General features: G+C 47.0%; 1 protein-coding gene and 1 pseudogene across 1 annotated transcript; both read right to left on the reverse strand.

The window, feature by feature from the left end:
- Positions 1-1,636: 1,636 nt before the first annotated feature.
- On the reverse strand, positions 1,637-9,900 carry LOC118261364 (zinc finger CCCH domain-containing protein 11A-like; annotated as a pseudogene).
- A 4,640-nt stretch (positions 9,901-14,540) lies between these two features.
- Positions 14,541-16,257, reverse strand: LOC118261361 (small nuclear ribonucleoprotein E-like). The gene is made up of 5 exons (XM_035572183.1): positions 16,204-16,257; positions 15,983-16,009; positions 15,458-15,520; positions 15,177-15,255; positions 14,541-14,554 (listed from the first exon to the last, which is right to left on the reverse strand). The coding sequence occupies exons 1-5, from the start codon at positions 16,255-16,257 to the stop codon at positions 14,541-14,543; spliced, it is 237 nt and encodes a 78-aa protein (XP_035428076.1).
- Positions 16,258-20,065: the final 3,808 nt, after the last annotated feature.

Genomic DNA, 20,065 nt, shown 5'->3' on the forward strand with positions numbered 1-20,065 from the left:
GGGCCTAATTTCTATACCATTGTTAGACAGGTACAAAAGTAATCAAGCTCCAAACAGTGGCAAATTATTTTTTTTGAACTCCCAAGAAAAGGGGGGTATCAGTATTTATCGGTATTAACTGACACCTTTTCAGGATGTCCAGAAGCATTCCCAACTAGAACAGCCAAGGCTCGGGAGGTAATTAAGATACAAGAAATAATACCAGGTTTTGGAGTGCCAGCAACTATATCCTCTGACGGGGGACCACACAGACACAGACACAGACACAGATTTCTAGGTTGGAAGAGACCTCAAGATCATCGAGTCCAACCTCCGACCTAACACTAAGTACTCCACTAAACCATATCACTAAGCTCTACATCTAAACGTCTTTTAAAGACCTCCAGGGATGGTGACTCCACCACCTCCCTGGGCAGCCCATTCCAATGCTTAATAACCCTTTCGGTAAAGAAGTACTTCCTAACATCCAACCTAAAACTCCCCTAAAACACTTTCTCTCAAGAGTGGTACAAGAAATTAGCCGCCATTTGGGTACGGACTGGCAACTTCGTATCGCCCTCAGTCGAGTGGCCAAGTAGAAAAAATGAACCACTTAATCAAACAGCAAATTGTGAAACTGGGACAAGATGCAAATTTGGTCTGGCCTCAGTCTCTTCCTTTAGCCCTTTTGCGTATACCAAGGGCAAAGGAAGGGTTAAGCCCCTTTGAAATCTTATCTGGACGACCCTATGGAGTACAAAGAGGGATATCCATGCAAGCTGGGGATGAAATTATGACCTCCTGTATGGTGGCCTTAGGTAAACGGCTCGATGAAATTGGACAGCATGTGAGTGGGACTTGGGGTAGAGGGTTAGATGGACCAGTGCACAATATACAACCTGGAGATTATGCGTATGTAAAGTCTCTTGCAGAGAAGACCTTGAAACCACAGTGGGAAGGACTGTTCCAGGTCAGTGCCCACGCCCAAGTGCGACGCTGATGGCATTTGATTGACGCTGATTATCATCCCTGATCATTGAAAGTAAGGCTGGGTGGGCTGACCCCCCTCCCCCCACCACTCCTGGCAGCATGTTTGGTCCACAACGCTAGAATAATTATTCTGCTCCCTCCTGCCCCTACAGCTTCATCACCTGAAAAGATTACAGTCAAAACAATGGCATACACAAATAAAAGCCACGAGTTGACAGAGTCACTCCGGGATTTGGGTATCAACTGGCCGAGAAATCAGAACACCGAAGCTTCACAATGTGCCCAACATCGAGTTGTGCCAAGGGGGGAGGAAGGAAGAAGCTTTACGTTTAAGCCTTCAGAGCATCGCTCAGTCACTACGTCAATTCACAGCCACCACAGCGTGCCGATGCACATCTTTCTGTGCCAAAAGAAACAAGTGCTTTGTCCTCTTGATATCCAAGGTAGCCACCTATAGTTACAGAACGGATGCACAAGACCTTAACTCTGACCAGCAGGGAAACTTAGGACAACTGAGTGCAGCTCCTGCCAATTTCTACCAGTTCAAACTGTGCTTTAAGTCTCATTGCAAAGCCTCAGGTAGAAAAAGGATCACCTCGGGGTATCCAACAAGAAGAAGAGTTTTAATTTATTTATTTTTTTTAAATATACCCTAGGACTCTGCAGTTCAATCGTCAATCATCTTGGAAAGTTCAAGGAGGAGGTCATCCTCAGCCTTCCCTGGCTCCAAGTCGAGTTCGGCTTCCAGGATGCCGTCTGAGAGTTCCCAAAGGAGCATCTCAAAATCCTCGTCCGCAGATAAGGGCGCGTTGCCCGGGGAACTCAGCCGGCGTGTCCTTGCTTCTTCTAGCTGGGAAGAAGCTGAAGTCGAGCTTGACAACTCCATGGGCTCCACAGATTCTGCCTGGCTTCCAAGATGTGCTGCAGGTCTTGGGAGAGCAAGGAAGAGAACAAGCAGTATAGGCCATTTCTTAACGGGAAATCCCTTTTCTGCAAACCGGCTCTTAAAACCGTAGCCAACCCCTCCTGCACTTCAATCTTACACAGGGATTGTTCTTCAATTAACCCAGGCCTACATTTAGAGCCCAATATATTAGCAGGTACATTTCTCAGTTTGGGGCTTTGTCTGTGAAGCCAGAGCACCCGCAGTCTAGCAAAGATGGTTCAATTTTTGTAGCAAGAGCCACTTTGCCACCTTTATTAATTTTCCTGTAAAAATGTTAAGAAGTCTCCATCTGCAAATATCTGGTTACTAAGTTGGTCATTTTTCCCATGGCACACTCAGCAGAGTTTGCTCCCCAGTACAGGAAGCTGATCTGCATCCGTCACTTCCCTCTGCTCTCCCTGCAGTCTTGTCACCTTGTAGGTTTGTTCAGGTGGCATTCTGGAGGACCAAAAGGCAGAGGACACTACTCATCATTTATCACCTCACAAGAAGTAGAAGAACTTCACGCCATCCTCATTTAGGTATTCAGACAGACCAAGAAGTCACTGGAAAGCTGTAGCGACTTGCAGCATTTAAAGAAAGTAAGTCTAATTAAGCATTCCTGCTAGCTGCTAGAAAGTGATTTCACGGGACTTATTCCTCTGATGGATTTGGGCTTTAATTATCTCAGAACCCTCGTTTTTTCCCCACATGTGACAGAACTTAGGTTTCACTGGGGATATACACCGATTAAGAAAAAGAACAAGTTGTGGTCATCACCTGTTTTGGGGATTTTCTTCAAGTCTGGTGGCTGGGACGTGCTCCAGCACGGCTGGAACAGCCTAGAAAGCAGCAAAACAGTATTTATGACCCATGGGTAAAAGATTCCTTAATAGCTTTTTCCTCCATGCTGCTTCTCCTCTGGCAGCGCGGAGCCTTAGCCAAAATACAAAACCAAGGTGCTCCTGAAGAAAGTTACTATTCACTTGGAGGTTACTAATGATCTTGTGTCTTTTAAGAACACAGCATTAATGGACAAAATCCTCCACACCAGAGAAATCACAGAATCACACAGTACTAAGTAAATAGTGCCATTAATCTAATAAATATGGAAGGGTACTACAAGAAGTCTGTAGGCAGCTACTGGATTTCAAAGGAAACAGAAGGCCTGTAGAACATTGGAGTTTGCCATCTTTTCTCCTAGAGGAGGGTATAAACTTTACAAGGGATCCATTTCTGCATTAGCCCCTGTCCTTACCATAGCTGCTTTTTTGGCTGGAGGTCCCATGGTGTCAGCATCAAAGGCAGTCTGGGGTTTCACAGCTGCTCCAGCAGAGGGAAAACTCCCAGGTGCCTCACGTTTCAGTGCCTTCTTCTTGGGGGAAGCGACTTTCCCATCCCAAGGCTTCGCAACCATGTTAAAGTTGGCTAGAGTAAAAGGAAGAGAGAACTGATACAGTCTTGCTCTGGGTCCTTGTTTTCTTTGTCTGTTTATTTCCTCGTGTCCCATGAGACCGAGAGAAAGGCTACAATGTGCAATCCGTGCAGCCTTTAAGCCCTCCTTAGCTCCCACACACAATCTCATTTTACAAAGTTGATATCATCTTAACAACGAGGCCTTTGATCCTCTGTCATTTTGGACAGAAACTGGCCCCCCACATTAAGACGTTGAGGCACGCTTTACAAACACATACACGTGTCAAGTTAAGCAACACATGCCAAAGAGGAAGGTGAACTTGAACTCAACACAGGGAGGACTCCATACCATAAGCAGATGGCAGAAAAAAACAGAATACCAAAATTAGACTAAAAAGCCCCTCAATGAGTTAATTTCCTAGCGGGAAATGCAGAACACCATCACGTAATTAATGAAAACAGACATGGTTGCATATTCTGGCCCTTCCTTGCCTTTGAACTTTGTAGCCTTCAACTCTTTTATCCTCTGCATTGAAGGAAAAAGCGAGGCAGATCCTGAGCAAACGGAACTTGCTCAATATGGGAAGCACCTCACCGGGGCAGGTATTCAAGCATCTGATTACCTGTTAGCTTTGTGTTCCCTAAGCATTTCTGCCCTGCTGGGGCAGGTCCAGCTTGTGCTGGGGGAGCTGGCACATTTCCTCCACTCTGCTGCATCCGCAGAGCTTTCTCGCGCTTTAGTTCTTCCAAGGTTTTAACATGCACTTCTCCTTCTGCCTTGCCTTTACCTGCCGGCTCCTTCGACTGCACTTTGCTGGGCCCGCACAGAGTGAGCACACTCTGCTGCTTCTTGGGCTCACCCTGAATTTTTGCCCCTGCGCTGGGATCTTTGGTTTTACCATGCCATTCAGCCTGGGCTTTGGCTTGAGTTTCTCGGCTCTGAAGAGCTCTCTCACGACGGATTTCCTCCAGTGTTTTCACATGGATCTCTCCCTTTGGCTTAGCAGCCTTCCCTGTCATCAAGAAATGAGAAGCACCAACATTTCAAGAGAGTCCAACAATATTTCAAGTCTCCAAAATTTGTCACAGTACTAAGGAAAACTAATCCTGAGCGTTCCCAATAACGCATCTTAGGACAATAGCCTAACATTCTCCTCCTCTTCTGAGCCACTTGTTGTATTTTGAAGACCAGCCCTATCCAGACAGAGTTGCTACACAGAAATGCTAGTTTACTTTATTACTTTTTCAGACTGCATTTCCAATTCCTGCTCCTGGCAGTGGTTCTATTCTAATTGTACACGATGGTTCACAGAAGCAGCTTAAAACCTCGACAAGGCACAAGTGGAAAATAAACACACACCTAGAGCCACATTTCTGATAGCGGCTGTCAGAAGAGCTTCAGCACTCAAGCAAGAGGAATCAGGTCTTTGTTTTCATTTCAATTAATTTTTAGGGCTGTATGAAAACGGTCTAAGTTCACGGGAAGGAAGAAGGAGAAAGTATATTCAATAGCCAGTTGTTACCTTTCGCAGTACTAGTCTGTTGAAAAGGTAATCCTAGTCTCTCCTTCACAGACTTGGCAACTTGAACTGCAAAACAGAAAAAGAACAAATTAGGGAGGCTGCATAAACGTCAACTTTGTGTTCACATTTGAAAACAAGACAGGAAAGGTAACTTTGAATCCCAGTGATTAAGACCTCAGCCACCATGCAAAAAGAAACATCACAGGAAAAGGACAAACAGAAAGCCTGAATACAAAACCCGGGAATCAAATCCAGATGCCTGTTTAGGAGCTGTACCTCTCTTTGGTGCTTTGTCAGCATTTCGCGGAACCTCCACCTTCTTCCCCAGCCTTTCAGCAAGGCTGCGCTTCACTGGAAGGGCGCTTACATCAGCTTCAGACAGAGAAAAACAGGAATATTTTAAGAACATTTCTTTGCAGGAAGATTTGAGAACAGTCAACCACAAGCTTCTATTTTTCAAGCATATTTTCACAAAATTGCCTTTCAACTGCTAAATGTTTTTTTTTTTTTTTTTTTGCCATTTCTGCAGTCAACGCAGATCTCCACTGCAATGCATTTTCCTCTCATACGTCAAAAAGACTCTTTAATGCAGTCCTATATAGAAGGCGGCACCTAAATAACAGCTCATAAAGAGTTCTTACCCACGGAGGCTTTCCGTTTTCCTTGTTTCTCAGCGAGATCTAGTCGAACCACAGGTTCCTCCCCTAAAACAAAAGTAAAATTTTTCTATTTCATAGAAACCAGTAGCCATTAGAAATATTATACTGTTAGCCCATGTCCAAAAAAACCCAGTAAGACACTGTTTTGACAGCTAAACCACACAAACTCATCTTTCAACTATGATTAACTTAGAAAAAGTATTAATAGTCTCAGTGTTTGCTTCAAATTCCAGCTGAGATAGTAGAGAATGAATCTGAGTCTGCTTGACAGCTATACTTTGTGCAGAACAAAGCTGCATAAGCAAGCAGAATATTATTAGGTACAAATGCTGAGAAATATTCCTTCCTAAGGTGAATGTCTATGAGTAAAAGTACTTCTTCACTTCTTTCCCGTTAAAAGGAATTTGCACAACTCTAAACAATAGCATTTATACACAGACTCCTATCACACTCCTGTCCACACCTGCCACTGTCAGCCTCTTTAAAGCTTCAGAAATTGCTTCTTACATAGCACTGTCTTCTAGGGCTCTTTCTTCTCGTTACTCTTCTGTTTTTCAGTTATCCCCCTCTTTGTTTTTCTTTCTCCTGCTGCTGCACTTAACCTGAGCACCAAAGCTTTCCAGTACAACCAGGGACTTTCAGCATAAAAGCATGTTTTCAACAGAAGAAGGCAGCACCAGCAGGCTAACATGGGGGAATTGTCTTCATTCTTGCTTAACCTTCCAGTTTAGGAGTAATGAAATCAAAACAAAAGCATTAATTATTACCTTCCTCTGTAGACAGTGTCACAGTTCTCACCAGTGTCCGGACATTTTCCTTTTCCGGAGCAGGAAAAATCATAGAGTCGACGGGAGGAAGAGAAGATCTTGAAGGACCTTCTGTTCAGAGCAAGCAAAACAGAAGGAAGTTTACCAAACATAAAAAACTATCACAAAGAACAAAAAACTTTAATTATTCATTACTGTCAAACGTACAGTGACCAGAGCATGTAAATAAGAGAGGTGACTAATTTGCCTCTGGTTGCCCTTGGACTTCCCATCTAGAATACCAGCTGGCTGAGAATCAGGTTGCTCGATGCCCCCAGCTAAAAATGGAAGTCTATCCCTCAAGCAGCTCCCAGCCACCATCACCTGCCATTCCGAAGCCAATAAAATTTCACTTCTTTGGCAAATAGTTGTATTCACCAAAGCATAGCCAGCTACCCGGTATTACTGGAAGAATTTTTTTTTTTTTAAAAAAAGAACATCAACCGGGATGAAGGTGAACAGGGTAAGAAAGTAGGGAATATTAACTCACCACCGTGTCTCTTAGTTTTTTCCTTCATTTTCTGCCATTTGATTTCTTCAAGTGTTTTTATGCCAAAATTCAGACCGTCCTCTGAAAACAAAAACAATTAATGAGACTAAGGCTTAGAGGCGCTCACTGAGGACCACAGATCCTCAGGCTTCTTAGTGCTCAGCAACTTTCAGAAGCATTTAGAATAAACCCTGTCAACACTCCTCACAAGTGGAAGAACCATAGAATGAATGGCATTTTGCCCCTCCTTTCACCCTTCAGGGTAAAAATTGTAGTTTAATTTTAATCCGTTTACATGATATTAGATCCCTCTAGCGTTAGAGATGGCTTTCAACAGTGGTTGCAAGGCTGCACGTGCAGCCATTTCAACTCCATGCTGTGGCCCTGTTTTGTTCTCCAAAAGTAAAGAAAAGGCGTTCACCTTTCTGACCCAATGGGCACATGATGCTATTAGGTAGAAATGAGATCATGGAAATAACCGACTCCATTCAGCACCCCTACATTCTGTTGTGTTTTTACGCCACACTGCTTTCGAGTTAATTGTCAAGTTCTCCTTCCGATTTATCCTACTACAGGTGCCGGAATACCTTGTTTAGCAGTAGTAGCACTGGCTTTCCGAGTGGAAATCATCCGTAATCCATTTTGGCCTTCCTCAGCTGGTTGCTGGACGGGAGTTTTACTTTCTTCTCCTTCCTCACAAAGCTGGTCTGAAGGGGAAAAATCTATTCAGTTATGCATAGACCAGACTGTTCGTGATTACGTAGCTCATGCAATGACACTTCAGTCCATGGTTCATATGAAAAAGCTTTTTTTTTTTTTTTTTTTTAATACAGCTACACTGACCTGATGAACTCGTAAGTGGACTACCCTAGGACAAAACATCTGGGACTCTAGGTTCTCTCTGCAGCTTTAACTACTACACAACATATTACTCTTCAGAGAGACAGAAAAAAAAGGAGTTTCCTTCCTAGTTTCACATAGAGCTTTACACAACAGACCAGCTAAAGCCAAGAGTGGTTCTAAGCTTTCCTCCAACATTTCAGGTTCTGTCCACTGACTGCCAGACAAAGCCACCAGTGACCTGACCAGACTGCCTGCCCAATCGCTAGTCAGACCTCAGGTCATCTGTGATTTATACATTCATTTACAGCACAAATTCCTTCCAAGAACCAAAACATGCTCACCATCATCATCTTCATCATCATCTGCAGCATTGATTACAACTGGAGGGTGTGGAGGGCTTGGGACATTTTCAGAGTTTGCCACTTTCATCACCCAGCTATGGAGAGGGATTGGACTGGACAGAAAGTTTCTTTTGCTGCAGTGACATCTGAGCCACTTTCAAATCATCGTCCGCGGACTCAGGCGGACTTGGCAGTGGAGCTAGAGGAAGAGGAGGAGCATCAGTAATATGGCAGTTTAAAACTTTGACCACAATGCACGAAGATGGTAGGTAAGGCAGATAACCCGCACAGACAATGAATTCAGCATCTCCTTTTGCCCATCCCATCACTGTTCACACCGTGAACAATGACTTCCCTTCAAACAACAACACATCTCCCTACCACCCAGCAGAAGATGAAACAACAGAAAGCAAACTGCAAGGCAAATATCACACAAAGCAGAGAGAAGCTGAGCATGAAAGCAGAAAACAAATACCAGCAGGACACCAGCAGGACACTCGGTTTAGCTGACCACCTAGGACTGCACACCTTTTCCTGCACTCACAGATGAACGGTTACCTGATGTCTCCTACAGGATTGGCACCCACTAAGTAATACTCAAAATTAATTCTTCAGTACTTAAAGAAGAAGGACCTAAACTCACTCTTGCTTGGTGGTAAGAAGACTCCATCGATGTAACGTCCCTTTGTGTGATGAAAAGCACAGTTGGCTTTCTGACAGCCTACTGGCTGCTTCTCCCAGTAGCACGGAATCTCACTGCGCTTTTTCTGAAGACACAAAGAAAGACAAGCTCGTGATAACATGCACCTAAGGGTTGCAAAGAGATGCACAGTTCCAGATCATGACAGCGATAGGGCTGTCCCAATACAGTGCTGAAACATCATTCCAAAGGTCAGTTTGTCACTTAAGTAGAGTATTTCCGGGCATATTCACAAAGTTTGCATAAGCTGTAACCACTATGCACGTTTAGCTTTGTCATCATTCCGTTTGAGAAGACAGGCACTCTCAGACAGCAGTTTAGGGTGGGTTAAACTAATACACCTAGGCTTATACTAGGATTCTTCAGAGGGAAAAAGAACATCTTAAATTGCCTAGGTTAACTCTATCTAGAACTACTTCTTGGAGACTTCGTTCTTCTGCACCTTTAACTTGCCCCACTGCTTCCTACCCCAGGCAGCTACAACAGCATTATCTGAAGGACTGCAGGACACAAGAGACCTGATAGATCATTCTCAAGCCTGCTCTCAGGAGGCTAGTACAGCCTGTTTATTACCCCCCTGCTCCAGCAGGTTTTAGCAGGCTATTTAGCGGTTATTCTGCATCTGTTCAGAAAATACTGTCGGCATCTAATAAAAGAAAATCTTGCTACGACATACCTAAGGCATTGATTTTATTTCCCTCTCCTTCCTCCCACCCCCTCTCCTGGTAACAGAAACCAGTGTAATTTCAAAGCAAATGAACCTATCCTGCAAAATACAAGCAGCACACCTACGGCACTGAAAAATGCTTTTGTTGATTTATTTTGAGAACACATCTTTAGGCACTCACATCAATTTCCATGTGTCTGAATCGGCAGACATTCCTGAAACAACGACCCTCCTGCCACAGCGTGCAGACCGTCTCGTTCCCCAGAGCAGCTCCGCAGTGGCGGAAGGAACAGTTGTCTCCCTGTAACCAAAAGGAAACCAACAAGGAAAATATAGTACAGCCTCAAAAACCTCCATGCTACTGCCTCAGGTTGCTACCATTGAATTCAGAATCTAGCTGGTTATCAAGTTAACCAAAGACCAGTGGGCCTCCTCCTCCTACTCTACCCCTTCCTGAAAAAAATGGAAAAAAAAAAGAAAAGCAAAGCAAAAGAAACCCAGCCATACCTTGGTACAGGTAGAATAGAAATAGAAGTAGCAATCGTCTCCTTGTTTAGACATGCTGACAAGTTCTGATAACAAGCTCGGGTTCTCTCCACAGGGACTTCCTCTGCTCTTGGAGAGAGCTGTCTTCACCCTTGCTTGGGTTGAAAGTCTTCTACTGGCTTGTGATCAGTGAAATCTTCTTTTTAAAAGTAACCCTAAAGAAAGTACCAACAAGTGAAAAATCATGAGTAACAAGCATTTTTCCAGCTTTCTTCTGTTAACCAAATTAGTCTCTTGAGGAGAGCAATGCCTTGAAATCAGCTGTTACATGAACTAACACAATATTAAATTAAAGTTCTGTAAAGCTGCCAGGAGCTTTGTCAGCAAGCGTTCTCTTCCACGTCCTCAATAATATGACTTGGAGCACACCTGGAAGCCTGAAAATGGAGTCACTTCTTAAAAACCCACCTGATCATACATGCAAGGCAATGATCAACTATGGCTACAAATAACTTCTACAGAACGCAGTATGACGCATTAAATAGCATGTGCCAGTCACTGTGGGTCTTCGAGTTCACCCACCTGGACAACCTCAGCAAAGTTATCGATCTTCAAAGACTTCCAGTTAACTTCCCCGGTAAGTTTTCTGTTTCCCAGGTTTCCCAGAGTTTCCCCGGTAAGATTTCTGTTTTCTCCTACCAAGCACCAGCTCAGTATGCAATGCTGTGTTAATAACGCCCAAGCATGTAGATGTTAAACTGTAACTGCTTTGAAACCTAGTTGTTGCTAAGAAAAGAGCTCAATACACCACCTTCACAGGGCAAAAAGTCACATGAAAGAGCAGAAAAACCCAGAAGTGCTTCCTGAACTTCACGTTCCCAACAGCACCATCGCCTGCCACTCACCATTGGCCTGCCCTCACTAAAACACTTTTTTATTTATTTTATTTTATTTTTTTTCACAAACGATACAAAGAGTGTGCCAGGTATGCTGTAATGCCAGTGTGCCAGGTCAATAGAGGATATCCAAACAACAGAGGCGTTTGTCCTACTTTCCGGCACGAAAACACTTTTACAGCATTCTTTTCACGAAGAAAGCCCTCTCTGTCTTCTCCAATGCTCCAGGACCTGCTGCAGCTGCAGCGGCTGCGCTGGTACAACCCGCATCTTTGACAAATCTTTTCAACAGTTCTGCTTTACCTCGGCACAGTTGAGGTCACTCCTCTTCCTCTTCCAGCTGAGCAAGCAGCTTGCGGGCTCTGCCACACGCTCGGTGCAGAAGCCAAAGCTGGGAACACAGCAGTCAAACTCTCACTGCTAACGAAGCCACCGGGGCAGAGGGCTGACACAGACCCGCCAGAGGCGAACCGTACCCGCTCTCCCTCCCGCCTGCGAGGCTCGCCACAGCAGCCCCGACCCGAAGCGCTCACAGTGCTTTGCTTGGTGATGTCACCCATGAGTCAGAGTCCCCACATGAGCATCTGCCTTGCCACTCTTTAGTGTTGGTGTTGCTTTTTTTTTTGTTTTTTGAAACATATGCAGGTTATGGTAAACCTTCAGGTAAACCACAGATCAATAGGGAAGAAGTCCCACACGAGGGAAGGCCGTGCTTTTCTTCCAGGCAATGGCGCATGCTTTAACATGCTGCATTCGACAAAGAAGCTCTCTCCATTTTGCGCAGTGGCAACAGGCACGACTGCAACACACGCACGTGTAGGCAGCACCTGCAGGTCCCAAACCCTTAACCAATTTTTAGATAGCACCAATTTGTTCTGTAGTGGCTTTCCCTTAATCCATAACCCCTTTTTTCCTTTATTTATATCGGGTGGCTCTCCTCCATTGCTCTCTCTGTCATTTTCCTCCCCAGTGTCTGAGCAGGCACTGGGAATCGTTTCCAGAGGAAGGGTACTGCTGAAGCTACAACATTTACTCTCGGGGAAAGAAAAGAGAGTATGTGAAAAAAGAATACATACTTCCTTTCTTTTTCCTTTTTTTTTTTTATTTTTAAAATCTCTGAAATCAACGCTGCGGCGTGGCAGCAAATAACTCTGGGAGTAATGATGATTCCTCATCCTCACTGTAACGTTGTAGTTAATCTCAGAAAGAACCAATTTCCCCAGGCAGTGGCCATTGGAGATGGGAAGGGGCAGTAAGAGGAAGTTTTCCTTAGACTAGCTCTTCCCCCAGAACACCTCGCCATCCAGCAACAAATTCAATTCACCTGCTCCGCCTGATCAGTCAAACGCGCGTCCGACTCCAGCACACGCCACAGCGGTGGTCCTGACGTGGTTTGAGAATCACCTATCCGCAGAATATCTCGGCTCTGTACACTCAAATAACGCCGTAGTTTCGAAATAAGGCCCAGAGCTCACACTCCGAGTGCAGCCTAACAGCACCAGAGGGCCGGTAGGCTAAACATTCCCATCCTGGCAACAGTACTGACCCGGGCAACAGTAAGCATCCCTTCTGCACTTTCATCGTGAACATCAGCATAAGGAAACAGAGACCTCCTCGAGCCAAGTTTTAAGAAACAAACACCAAGGTCACCCAAGCGGCTGGTTTTCAGCAAACTAAAGGAGAAATTAAGGTGACAACCGCTGCATCCAGACTTAGTCAGATCCGGAAGGCAGTTCCTTTGGGAAACGGAGGAGCAGCGCGCCAGACGACGCCTAGCTTACAGCGCACCCCTCAGAGGCACTGCTACGAAAGGAAGGCAGAAGGTTGGAACTCAAAAGAACTCGCAAGGCGCCCGTTAAGGGGGGAGCTTTAATTTCCTCAGCAGAACCTCCCCCCTGAAGGCAGCCCAGGGACTCTTTGCTTCCCTAGGGAGACGGCAGGGACGGGGCACGGCGGTGGGACGGAGGGACAGAGGGCCAGATGGACGGCCAGACGGCCGGATGGATGGACAGACGCACGGCCAGACGGCCCAAAAGGCCTGAGCAAGGGCTGAGGAGCGGCAGGGAAGGGCACGGCGAGGGGAAGGGCGGCCCTGGGCCTGACAGGGGACCTTGGGCCTGACCCCGGGCAGCAGCTCCCCGTCTCACAGGGCCCAGGGGGGGCTGCCTGTAACAGGAGATGCGGGCAGGTAAATTTTACAAGCACTGCATCACAACTACCCTGCAACACCTCAACTACTGACTGGGACAGCCTCCTTCCTCACCTCCTGAAAGCTCCAGCTGGCAAACCAAGGACAAAATGAAAGGCAGATGTGGAGGACCTCGTAAGATACTATTTCGTTCCCATGTGCCCACTGCTGGTGACACGGAATGCCTCCTGTTCCCAAACGACATCGGCACGTTACATCTTTACTACATGCTGAAAGGAACTCACCAACTTGAACACAACTTAGAATTACCGATCCCGGCAGCACGCTGTACGGCTGAAGCTGCTTTAGCCAATCAAGTGTGTCATGCTGCCCCTCAAAGCTTTCTTCCTGGGAACGGCTGCTGGGACACTCCTGACGTATTACTTCTCGGAATGGCACAACTGCGCCGGGAAGGCCCCACAGCAAGACTCGTAGTTCTGTCCTTCCCTTTCAGGAAAGGATCTCCCACCGTGAATTGATTACTTTTCATGATGATGAGACACAAACTGAAGTTTTGAAAAACTGAATGCTGATTAACAGATTTCTAGCACAGCCTGTGCATCAAAATTCATTTCTCTCCATTCAGGGAATCTTAGTTTCTGAGTTACAGTTACAGTCAACATTTTTTTCCTTTTTTTTTTTTCTTTCTTTTTGTTTTTTGTGATCAGAAAAACGAGGGGACTGGTTGTCCCAAGTCAGCCAGGGAACTTATCTTTGGTCGATGCACCAAGCAACTCAGCTCTCTTGGGGAAACTTAAATAGAACAGACAGATCTCCAAACGGATACAAAAAATAAATCCAATGATAAAAACCCAACCGACACATCTGACTACCCCAGCTTATTGAACAGCACAAGGGTTTAATCTACAGGCTCTGTCCAAAGCAGCAAGAAGTGACAGATTTCATCCAAACCAGCTGCCCGCTCTCACTCTCTGATCTGGAGGTGTTATTTGACAAGCATGCCTATCAGTAACACTTGTAAACGCTGGGTTACTGCACCACAGCCCCAAATCCCTCACGGGCCCACTAGGATACTTGTACTGATTGATCCACAATAAACACTCCCAAAAAGATTCTCAACAAGTTAAACCCTGTTTAGAAAGAATCTGAGGAACCTGTCACTGCAGCAACAAAGGGCTGCAATTGGATGCAAAATCAACACCCTCCTTAGCACCCTGCTAGCTCAAGGACTATGTGGGGCTTCCGTGCCCTGAACGATTCGGCCTGGCCACATAATGCAGATGTAATGTTCAAGAAAGCACATATCGTTATCGAAACTTATCAGATCCACAGCAAAAAGAAAAGCCCACGCTTCTATATTTCCCCTCCTTCTCCATTCACGAAGGAAGAGACTGAAAACAAGCAGATTTGTCTTTTACATTTACCGTTAATGTGAAAAATGTGTATTTGTGAAATACATCACGTATTGTTTCAAGCTACAAAAAACTCGCTCCCACAAAGGAAGGACTTTTGACCTCAGCATGCAGCCCCAGTTACAAATAACTTCCTATCTAGCAGCGGGCCGCGTTCCCCTGGCACTCAGTCACTCCGCAGCACGGCAGCCACCTTTGTGCTAAGGATGGCAAATTCTACTCAGAAACGCTCTGTAGAAGAGTGATGTTGTCCCCTTTTCACATGGTCCGGCCTGCAGCACAGAGAAGGGAAAGAGGGGATTAGAGAGAGCCCAGAATCTGAGAATAATCTCGTGCTTTCAGAAAGTATTTCGTGTGGTTGAGCAGGGTTTTGCCCATCACGCAGAGTCCTGTTCCTGCCAGCTGCCCCACACTCACAAGTCCCACTCCAGCCACCGTCCCCGTTCCAGCAGCACGCTGTCCCTGCTGAAAACCCCAGCACTGGGCACACATCGTTGCTTCTGTCCACCAGCAGGTGGTAAAGAAACACTGCCGCTACCGCGGCTCCCTGCTTTGACTCAGAGATCACAGCAAGCGTGACAATCGCCCAGGGCCACCGGCTTTAGATGCAGCTGAAAGGAGCTGTGACCAGACTCCTCCAGCCAGTGCAGGCCGCCTGGTATTACACGTTTCAAAGACCAGAACTGGTCTCAGGCAGGGACACATTCTCCTTCATTCAGCAAAATCACCAGCTCAAAAATCATCAGGGACAGAGATGTAGCCAGTAGTTGCTCACTGAACTTCAACATCAAGGCTCGTCACACCTTTGGTACCTCTCAGTGCTGCTACCTAGAAGGCTCACCCGCGCAGGTTTCAGACCGCGCGTCACTCGGGTTGCACAGACACACGACACACCCAGCTGTTTCCTTGATTTTATCTTGGAGTGAATCTCCTCTGCGTCGGCCAGCACCAAATTCATGTACTCGTCAAAGCCCTAGAAATCAGCAACGATGCCAATTACTTCAGCAACAACACAAACCATCATCAGCTTTGCTGACCCAGGCTGGACAATGAAGACTAATTGTTAGAGAAGTACGATTTTTTTTTCCCTTCTGCTAGTTTTTCTTGACAAGAAAAAATAGGATTGTGAAGGAGGGAAAACAAACTAACGACGTAACGCGGGGTCCTGCTGATACGATGATGCAGCCTTCTATCCGCATGTTCACTTGCTCGTAAAGCCACACCTGGATCCTCGACCTCTGCAGAAGGAAGGAGGAGAGTAAATTGGAACACAAACACCGCGAGCAGTTTTGTTCTCTCTCGCGTGTTCAGAAATACCCGCTAACCACAGCCGCTAGAGCTCCCAAACACTCCAAGGAGCAACTCTCAGGGGCAGTTTCAATTAACACTCTGACATTTTAGAGCGTTATATGATTGGGTGAATACTACACGTTTGCTGAAGACGTCTCCACTCACCAGGGAACACTCCTGCACGCCCGGCTGCACGATCCCACTCCCGTTAACACGAGGGGGAAACGCCGGGCTGCGCAGCAGCTCCTTGGACCCACCCGCACGCCGCACAGCTCTCCGTTCCCCACAAACCTGCCCCGAGCAACGGGTGGGAGCCGAAAACTCAGCAAGGGGGATCCCCGGACCCTCCCCGCTCCCCCCACCCCCCCCAAATCCCCATCCTCTCCCCGTCCTCTCCCCGCGCTACTCACCTTCTGCAGGTAGCGGAAGATGAGGTTCTGGGGCGCTGCGGTAAGGGCTCAGCACGGGGACAAGAGCTCCAGGCCCGGGACAAGGCCTCAGGACAAGGCCTCAAACCCTGGAACGAGGCCCCAGGGCCCCGGGACAAGGCCTCAAGGCCCGGGCCGAGACCCCTGAGGCCCGGGCCGCCCCCCACCCCTCCCCCGTCACCCCCCGGCCGCAGGAAGGCTACGATGGGCTGCACCATCACCTTCTGCACCTTCTGGCCCTGCCCGCGGGACGCCATGGCTGCGCAAGGGACGCTGGGATGCTGGAGGACCGCGGGGGGGCGCTCTAGCAGGCCGGGAGGACCGCGTCTCTATGGTCGCAGGCAGGTGTCCCTGCACCAGCTTTATTGGCAAGCAGCGAGGCTGGGGGGGGGGGGAGGGGGGCAAGACAACCTTAAATAAAATACAAACATAAAAAGTGTTATAAATGACTGAGTCCCAAAGAGGATTACAATCAAGGGTTACAATTGATTGAACGAACAGAGGCAAGCAAACAGCGCTGGGTGCACCGGGAGTCTCTGCTCCACCAGGACGCACACCCGTTACGTAAGGCGGCTGGTTTTTATGCTCCCAGGCTAATACATATTCATTACTACTTCTAGAAGAGGCAGGGTTATTATAATTGGTTTCCGGAATCCGAAACCCTCCCAGGGGCGCCTGCGTATCAGTCTCTGGTGGTCTCTCGGGGGTTGCTCGGGCTGAAGGCTGGTTGTCTTCCTCCCAGGCTTTTGTCCTTCAGTTGTCCTTCAGCTCCCCCTTCCTCCCTAGTTGGTAGCCTCTGGGCCGGATTTCAGAAACTCTAGCAACATCCCGTGCAGTAGTCAGCAGTTTTCCCTAAAAACCCCTTTGTTCTCTTATCACCTAGACCCGGGCCTCAATGTTAACCCTTCAAATCCCTTAGTGACACGAATTGCTGGACCATGCCTTACAAAAGGAAGGGTAAAATATGTACAGGAGCAAGGGCACACGCGAAAGCCCAGCGCCGCGGGCAGAGGCAGCGAAGGTCGACGGCAGAACAGTGCTCGGTTTGAACATGGAGAGGGAAAGCGAGGGGAAGGTGGCCGAAGCCGGCCGCAGTCTCTGAGCTCTCGTCCTCCTGAATTGTTTTCTCTCAAAGCCATTTCTGTCTGTGTGCGGGCACCCGGAGCCGGCAGAAGTCCCCGTGAAGTCCTTCGGCAGGACGGAGGGCTGCGTGGGCTCCAGTGAGAGAGGGAGTTAGGAGAATCTTATCAAGTAGAGAGAGAGCGCTGACGGCATTAAACTAGGGTGCTACTTAGTGTCTTTGCTAACTATGGCGCATTGTGCAAATTAACTAAAGCAAGAAGCCTGGGGCCCCTTACCAAGGTCAGTCTCCTACTAAGAGAGTGAGCCTGTCTTAAGAAACTGGTAGAAACTGGTCCTGCAGATGGACAAGAGCCAAGGAGCAATCCTACTTTACAGTCTTACTGACTGTGGAGTCCGTTTTCCGCAAGTCAGTTTGGCGAGCCAGGCAGGAGACGCTCTGCTCGGCTGCGGGATCGACTGTGGAGCGGATGCCCCTAGGTGCACCCCAAGTATTTTCCTCGGAGGATCCTCCACTCTCAGCCGCTCACCGCGGGAGCAGACAAGGACCTCCTGAAGCTGCGGACAAACGGTATGTTTTACAGTACAGGAAGGGCCTGTAAGTCGTACGCGTGGCCGGGGCAGCTGGTAAATCGCGCAGAGACATCTGGCGTGCGGCATAGTCCCCATGTGGGAGGAGGGTACCCTACAGGCTGTCCGATAGAGCGGTCACGGGAGATTTGGTGACCGATGGAGTGGTCAAGGGGTATTTGCTGACCGATAGAATCAAGGGGGATTTGCTGACTGATAGAGCAGCCGCTAGCGATCTTGGGAGTAGATCGAGCAAATGCAAGGTTACCGCTGCATCCCAGTTTTGGGAGCCAGGACGGACCTGCTAATGACTGTATATGAAGCAGGAGACGGGTAAGCGGGCCTCTCAAAACGGTGACAAGGTTATCTGGGTAATATTTGCAGCTGCTGGAGGGATAATAATTGGAGTGTTGATAATTGTATGTCTTATTTGTGGATGTCTGGGTATCTCATGTTGAAAGCATTTGTGTATGTGTTTGAGACAAAGTATTGTTGTGAAGTGAATTACTCCACAAGGAACAAGGCCGGAGGCGATCCAAACAAGTTTGGTTATTGTTTTAAGTGATATATTCTTGTGGTATGAGCGAGAAGTGCAAGGGGCCTCTCTGTGTGATTGCGGGATTGTGCTGTGTGAGTGAGACGCAGCATTGCTGCGAAGCGAGTGTGGAGTTCCGATCCGCGGTTCCGTATTCTCCGCGAGGGGAGCGGCCGGAGACGAACGAAGTGCAGGACAGACCGAAAAGAAGTGCTGTTTTATCCAAGTGTTGATTGGTGGTGCCCAATATACGGGCCCGGCGGTGCATCTCGTAATCCTATTTCGTTCTTAAATGTTTTGAGTCTGACAAGGAGGAAGGTGGGAGCATTATCTAAGTAACAGTTTAAAAGTTTTGGTATATTCGCGGTGGTGTTTGGTCAGTTTCTCAAGTGTGGGGGGAGGGGGGCTGACTGATTATCAAAGCGGTAGAATGGAGAGTCACTTCTTTGGTGGTTCGGGCCTGAGCCCTGGGAATTTGGTAAGAAGGGGGAGAGCGAATTTATTTAGGCCTCAACACCTTCTAAACCCCCATCTTGACGGATACACAGGAGTGACTCCTCATTTTGTGTGGGCTTACTAACAAAGTGCATGAGAAAAATTAGCATCTGGCTTGAAATTCGGTCTTGTTGAAATGTAACTTTTGTGGAAAAGGTGTTATTGTTTGTCTAGAAGACGGAAGGCTGAGGGCTTCAGGTGTTTTTCCGAAGTCCTGCGGATTTATGATTGGAACGGGGCTCATTAATAATCTGAAATAGTAAAGTTTGTATGTGGAAAGAAGAGTTTAATCCCAGAGAACTGGGACATTTGAGAAGAAGATTAGGAAAAGATAGTAAAAACCTGCAATAAAAAGGTTTGTGTGGAAATTGAAACGAGGGACAGTAACTAATATAAATAAATAAAAGGGAATGGGAAATCAAGGAAATGGGTAATACCCAAAAGAAAGACGTCCAAACGAAAGCTTCCTTGGCTGCATATTGGCACATTGGAAGGATATTGTTAGAAATGGGGGCACAGAAAGCAAGAGGACTTCCACTAAGCATTGCAATCAATGGTGGCCACTATATAAACTAAATGGCCACTTTATGGATCAATCGACTATAACAGTGTCTTGCAATTAATGTTGTTTTTGAGGAGAGAAGGAAAATAGGATGAAATGTTGTATACTGGTACTTTGTTTCAGCATCGTGGAGGGAAAAGGTATGGAATTAAGCTGGCCCCTGACTGAGCCTTTGGTGTTGGCATTAGAAAAGTACAGGCTGGAGAAAGATAAAGGAAGTGTTGAAAGGGTTGTTGAAGGTGTTAAAGGTTGTGTGGCATGTAGTATTTAACAGAGCTGTTTGAAGCTGAATGAGCAGGGAAAGAGGATGTAGGAACGCTATAGGAATGCTAATAGTTCCGCCTCAACCTGAGGCTGAGATCTCTAAATCACAGGTGTGAGCCTTCTGGGGCAGAGGGACCATGATGGGTCCGAGAGAGTTGTCGTGGAAACAGAAAAGCAGCTAACTCTTAAAACAACCTGAGTTCATGTGTGAGCTCAGATTGCCAATGGGACCGCTCAGGGAACTGTCAACGATTGCATTCCCCTAACCGACCCCCCCACTGAGACCCTAATCACCCCGGAAATACCAAAATCTGGTTAAACTGGGAATTGAGAATGTGTCCCAACAAGGTCCAAAAGAAACCCCTATGGAATTTTTGAATCTTTGGACCAACTTTGAAATGCAGTGAAGAGAAAAAAACTAAAACAAACAGACAAAAATTTGGACCTGGCTTCAGAAAACAAACAGAGGCAATTGGCTAGCCTCTTTCTAGGGCAATCGGCCCCTGATATCAGAAAGAATTTGTCTTAGGCTGCAGGACAAACTTACAACAGTCAGGAA

The sequence above is a fragment of the Cygnus atratus genome, unplaced genomic scaffold (genome assembly GCF_013377495.2).
Source record: "Cygnus atratus isolate AKBS03 ecotype Queensland, Australia unplaced genomic scaffold, CAtr_DNAZoo_HiC_assembly HiC_scaffold_72, whole genome shotgun sequence".
NCBI classification, from domain to species: Eukaryota; Metazoa; Chordata; class Aves; order Anseriformes; family Anatidae; genus Cygnus; species Cygnus atratus.

What these genes read in the sequence shown, in the direction of transcription:
- LOC118261361 (XM_035572183.1), bottom strand. Translation starts at nt 16,257, where the DNA reads ATGGCGTCCCGCGGGCAGGGCCAGAAGGTGCAGAAGGTGATGGTGCAG. An exon ending in AGGTGATGGTGCAGCCCATC is followed by an intron (nt 16,010 to 16,203) that starts GTAGCCTTCCTG and finishes GCAGCGCCCCAG; the next exon opens with AACCTCATCTTCCGCTACCT. An exon ending in TCTTCCGCTACCTGCAGAAG is followed by an intron (nt 15,521 to 15,982) that starts GTGAGTAGCGCG and finishes TTCCTTCTGCAG; the next exon opens with AGGTCGAGGATCCAGGTGTG.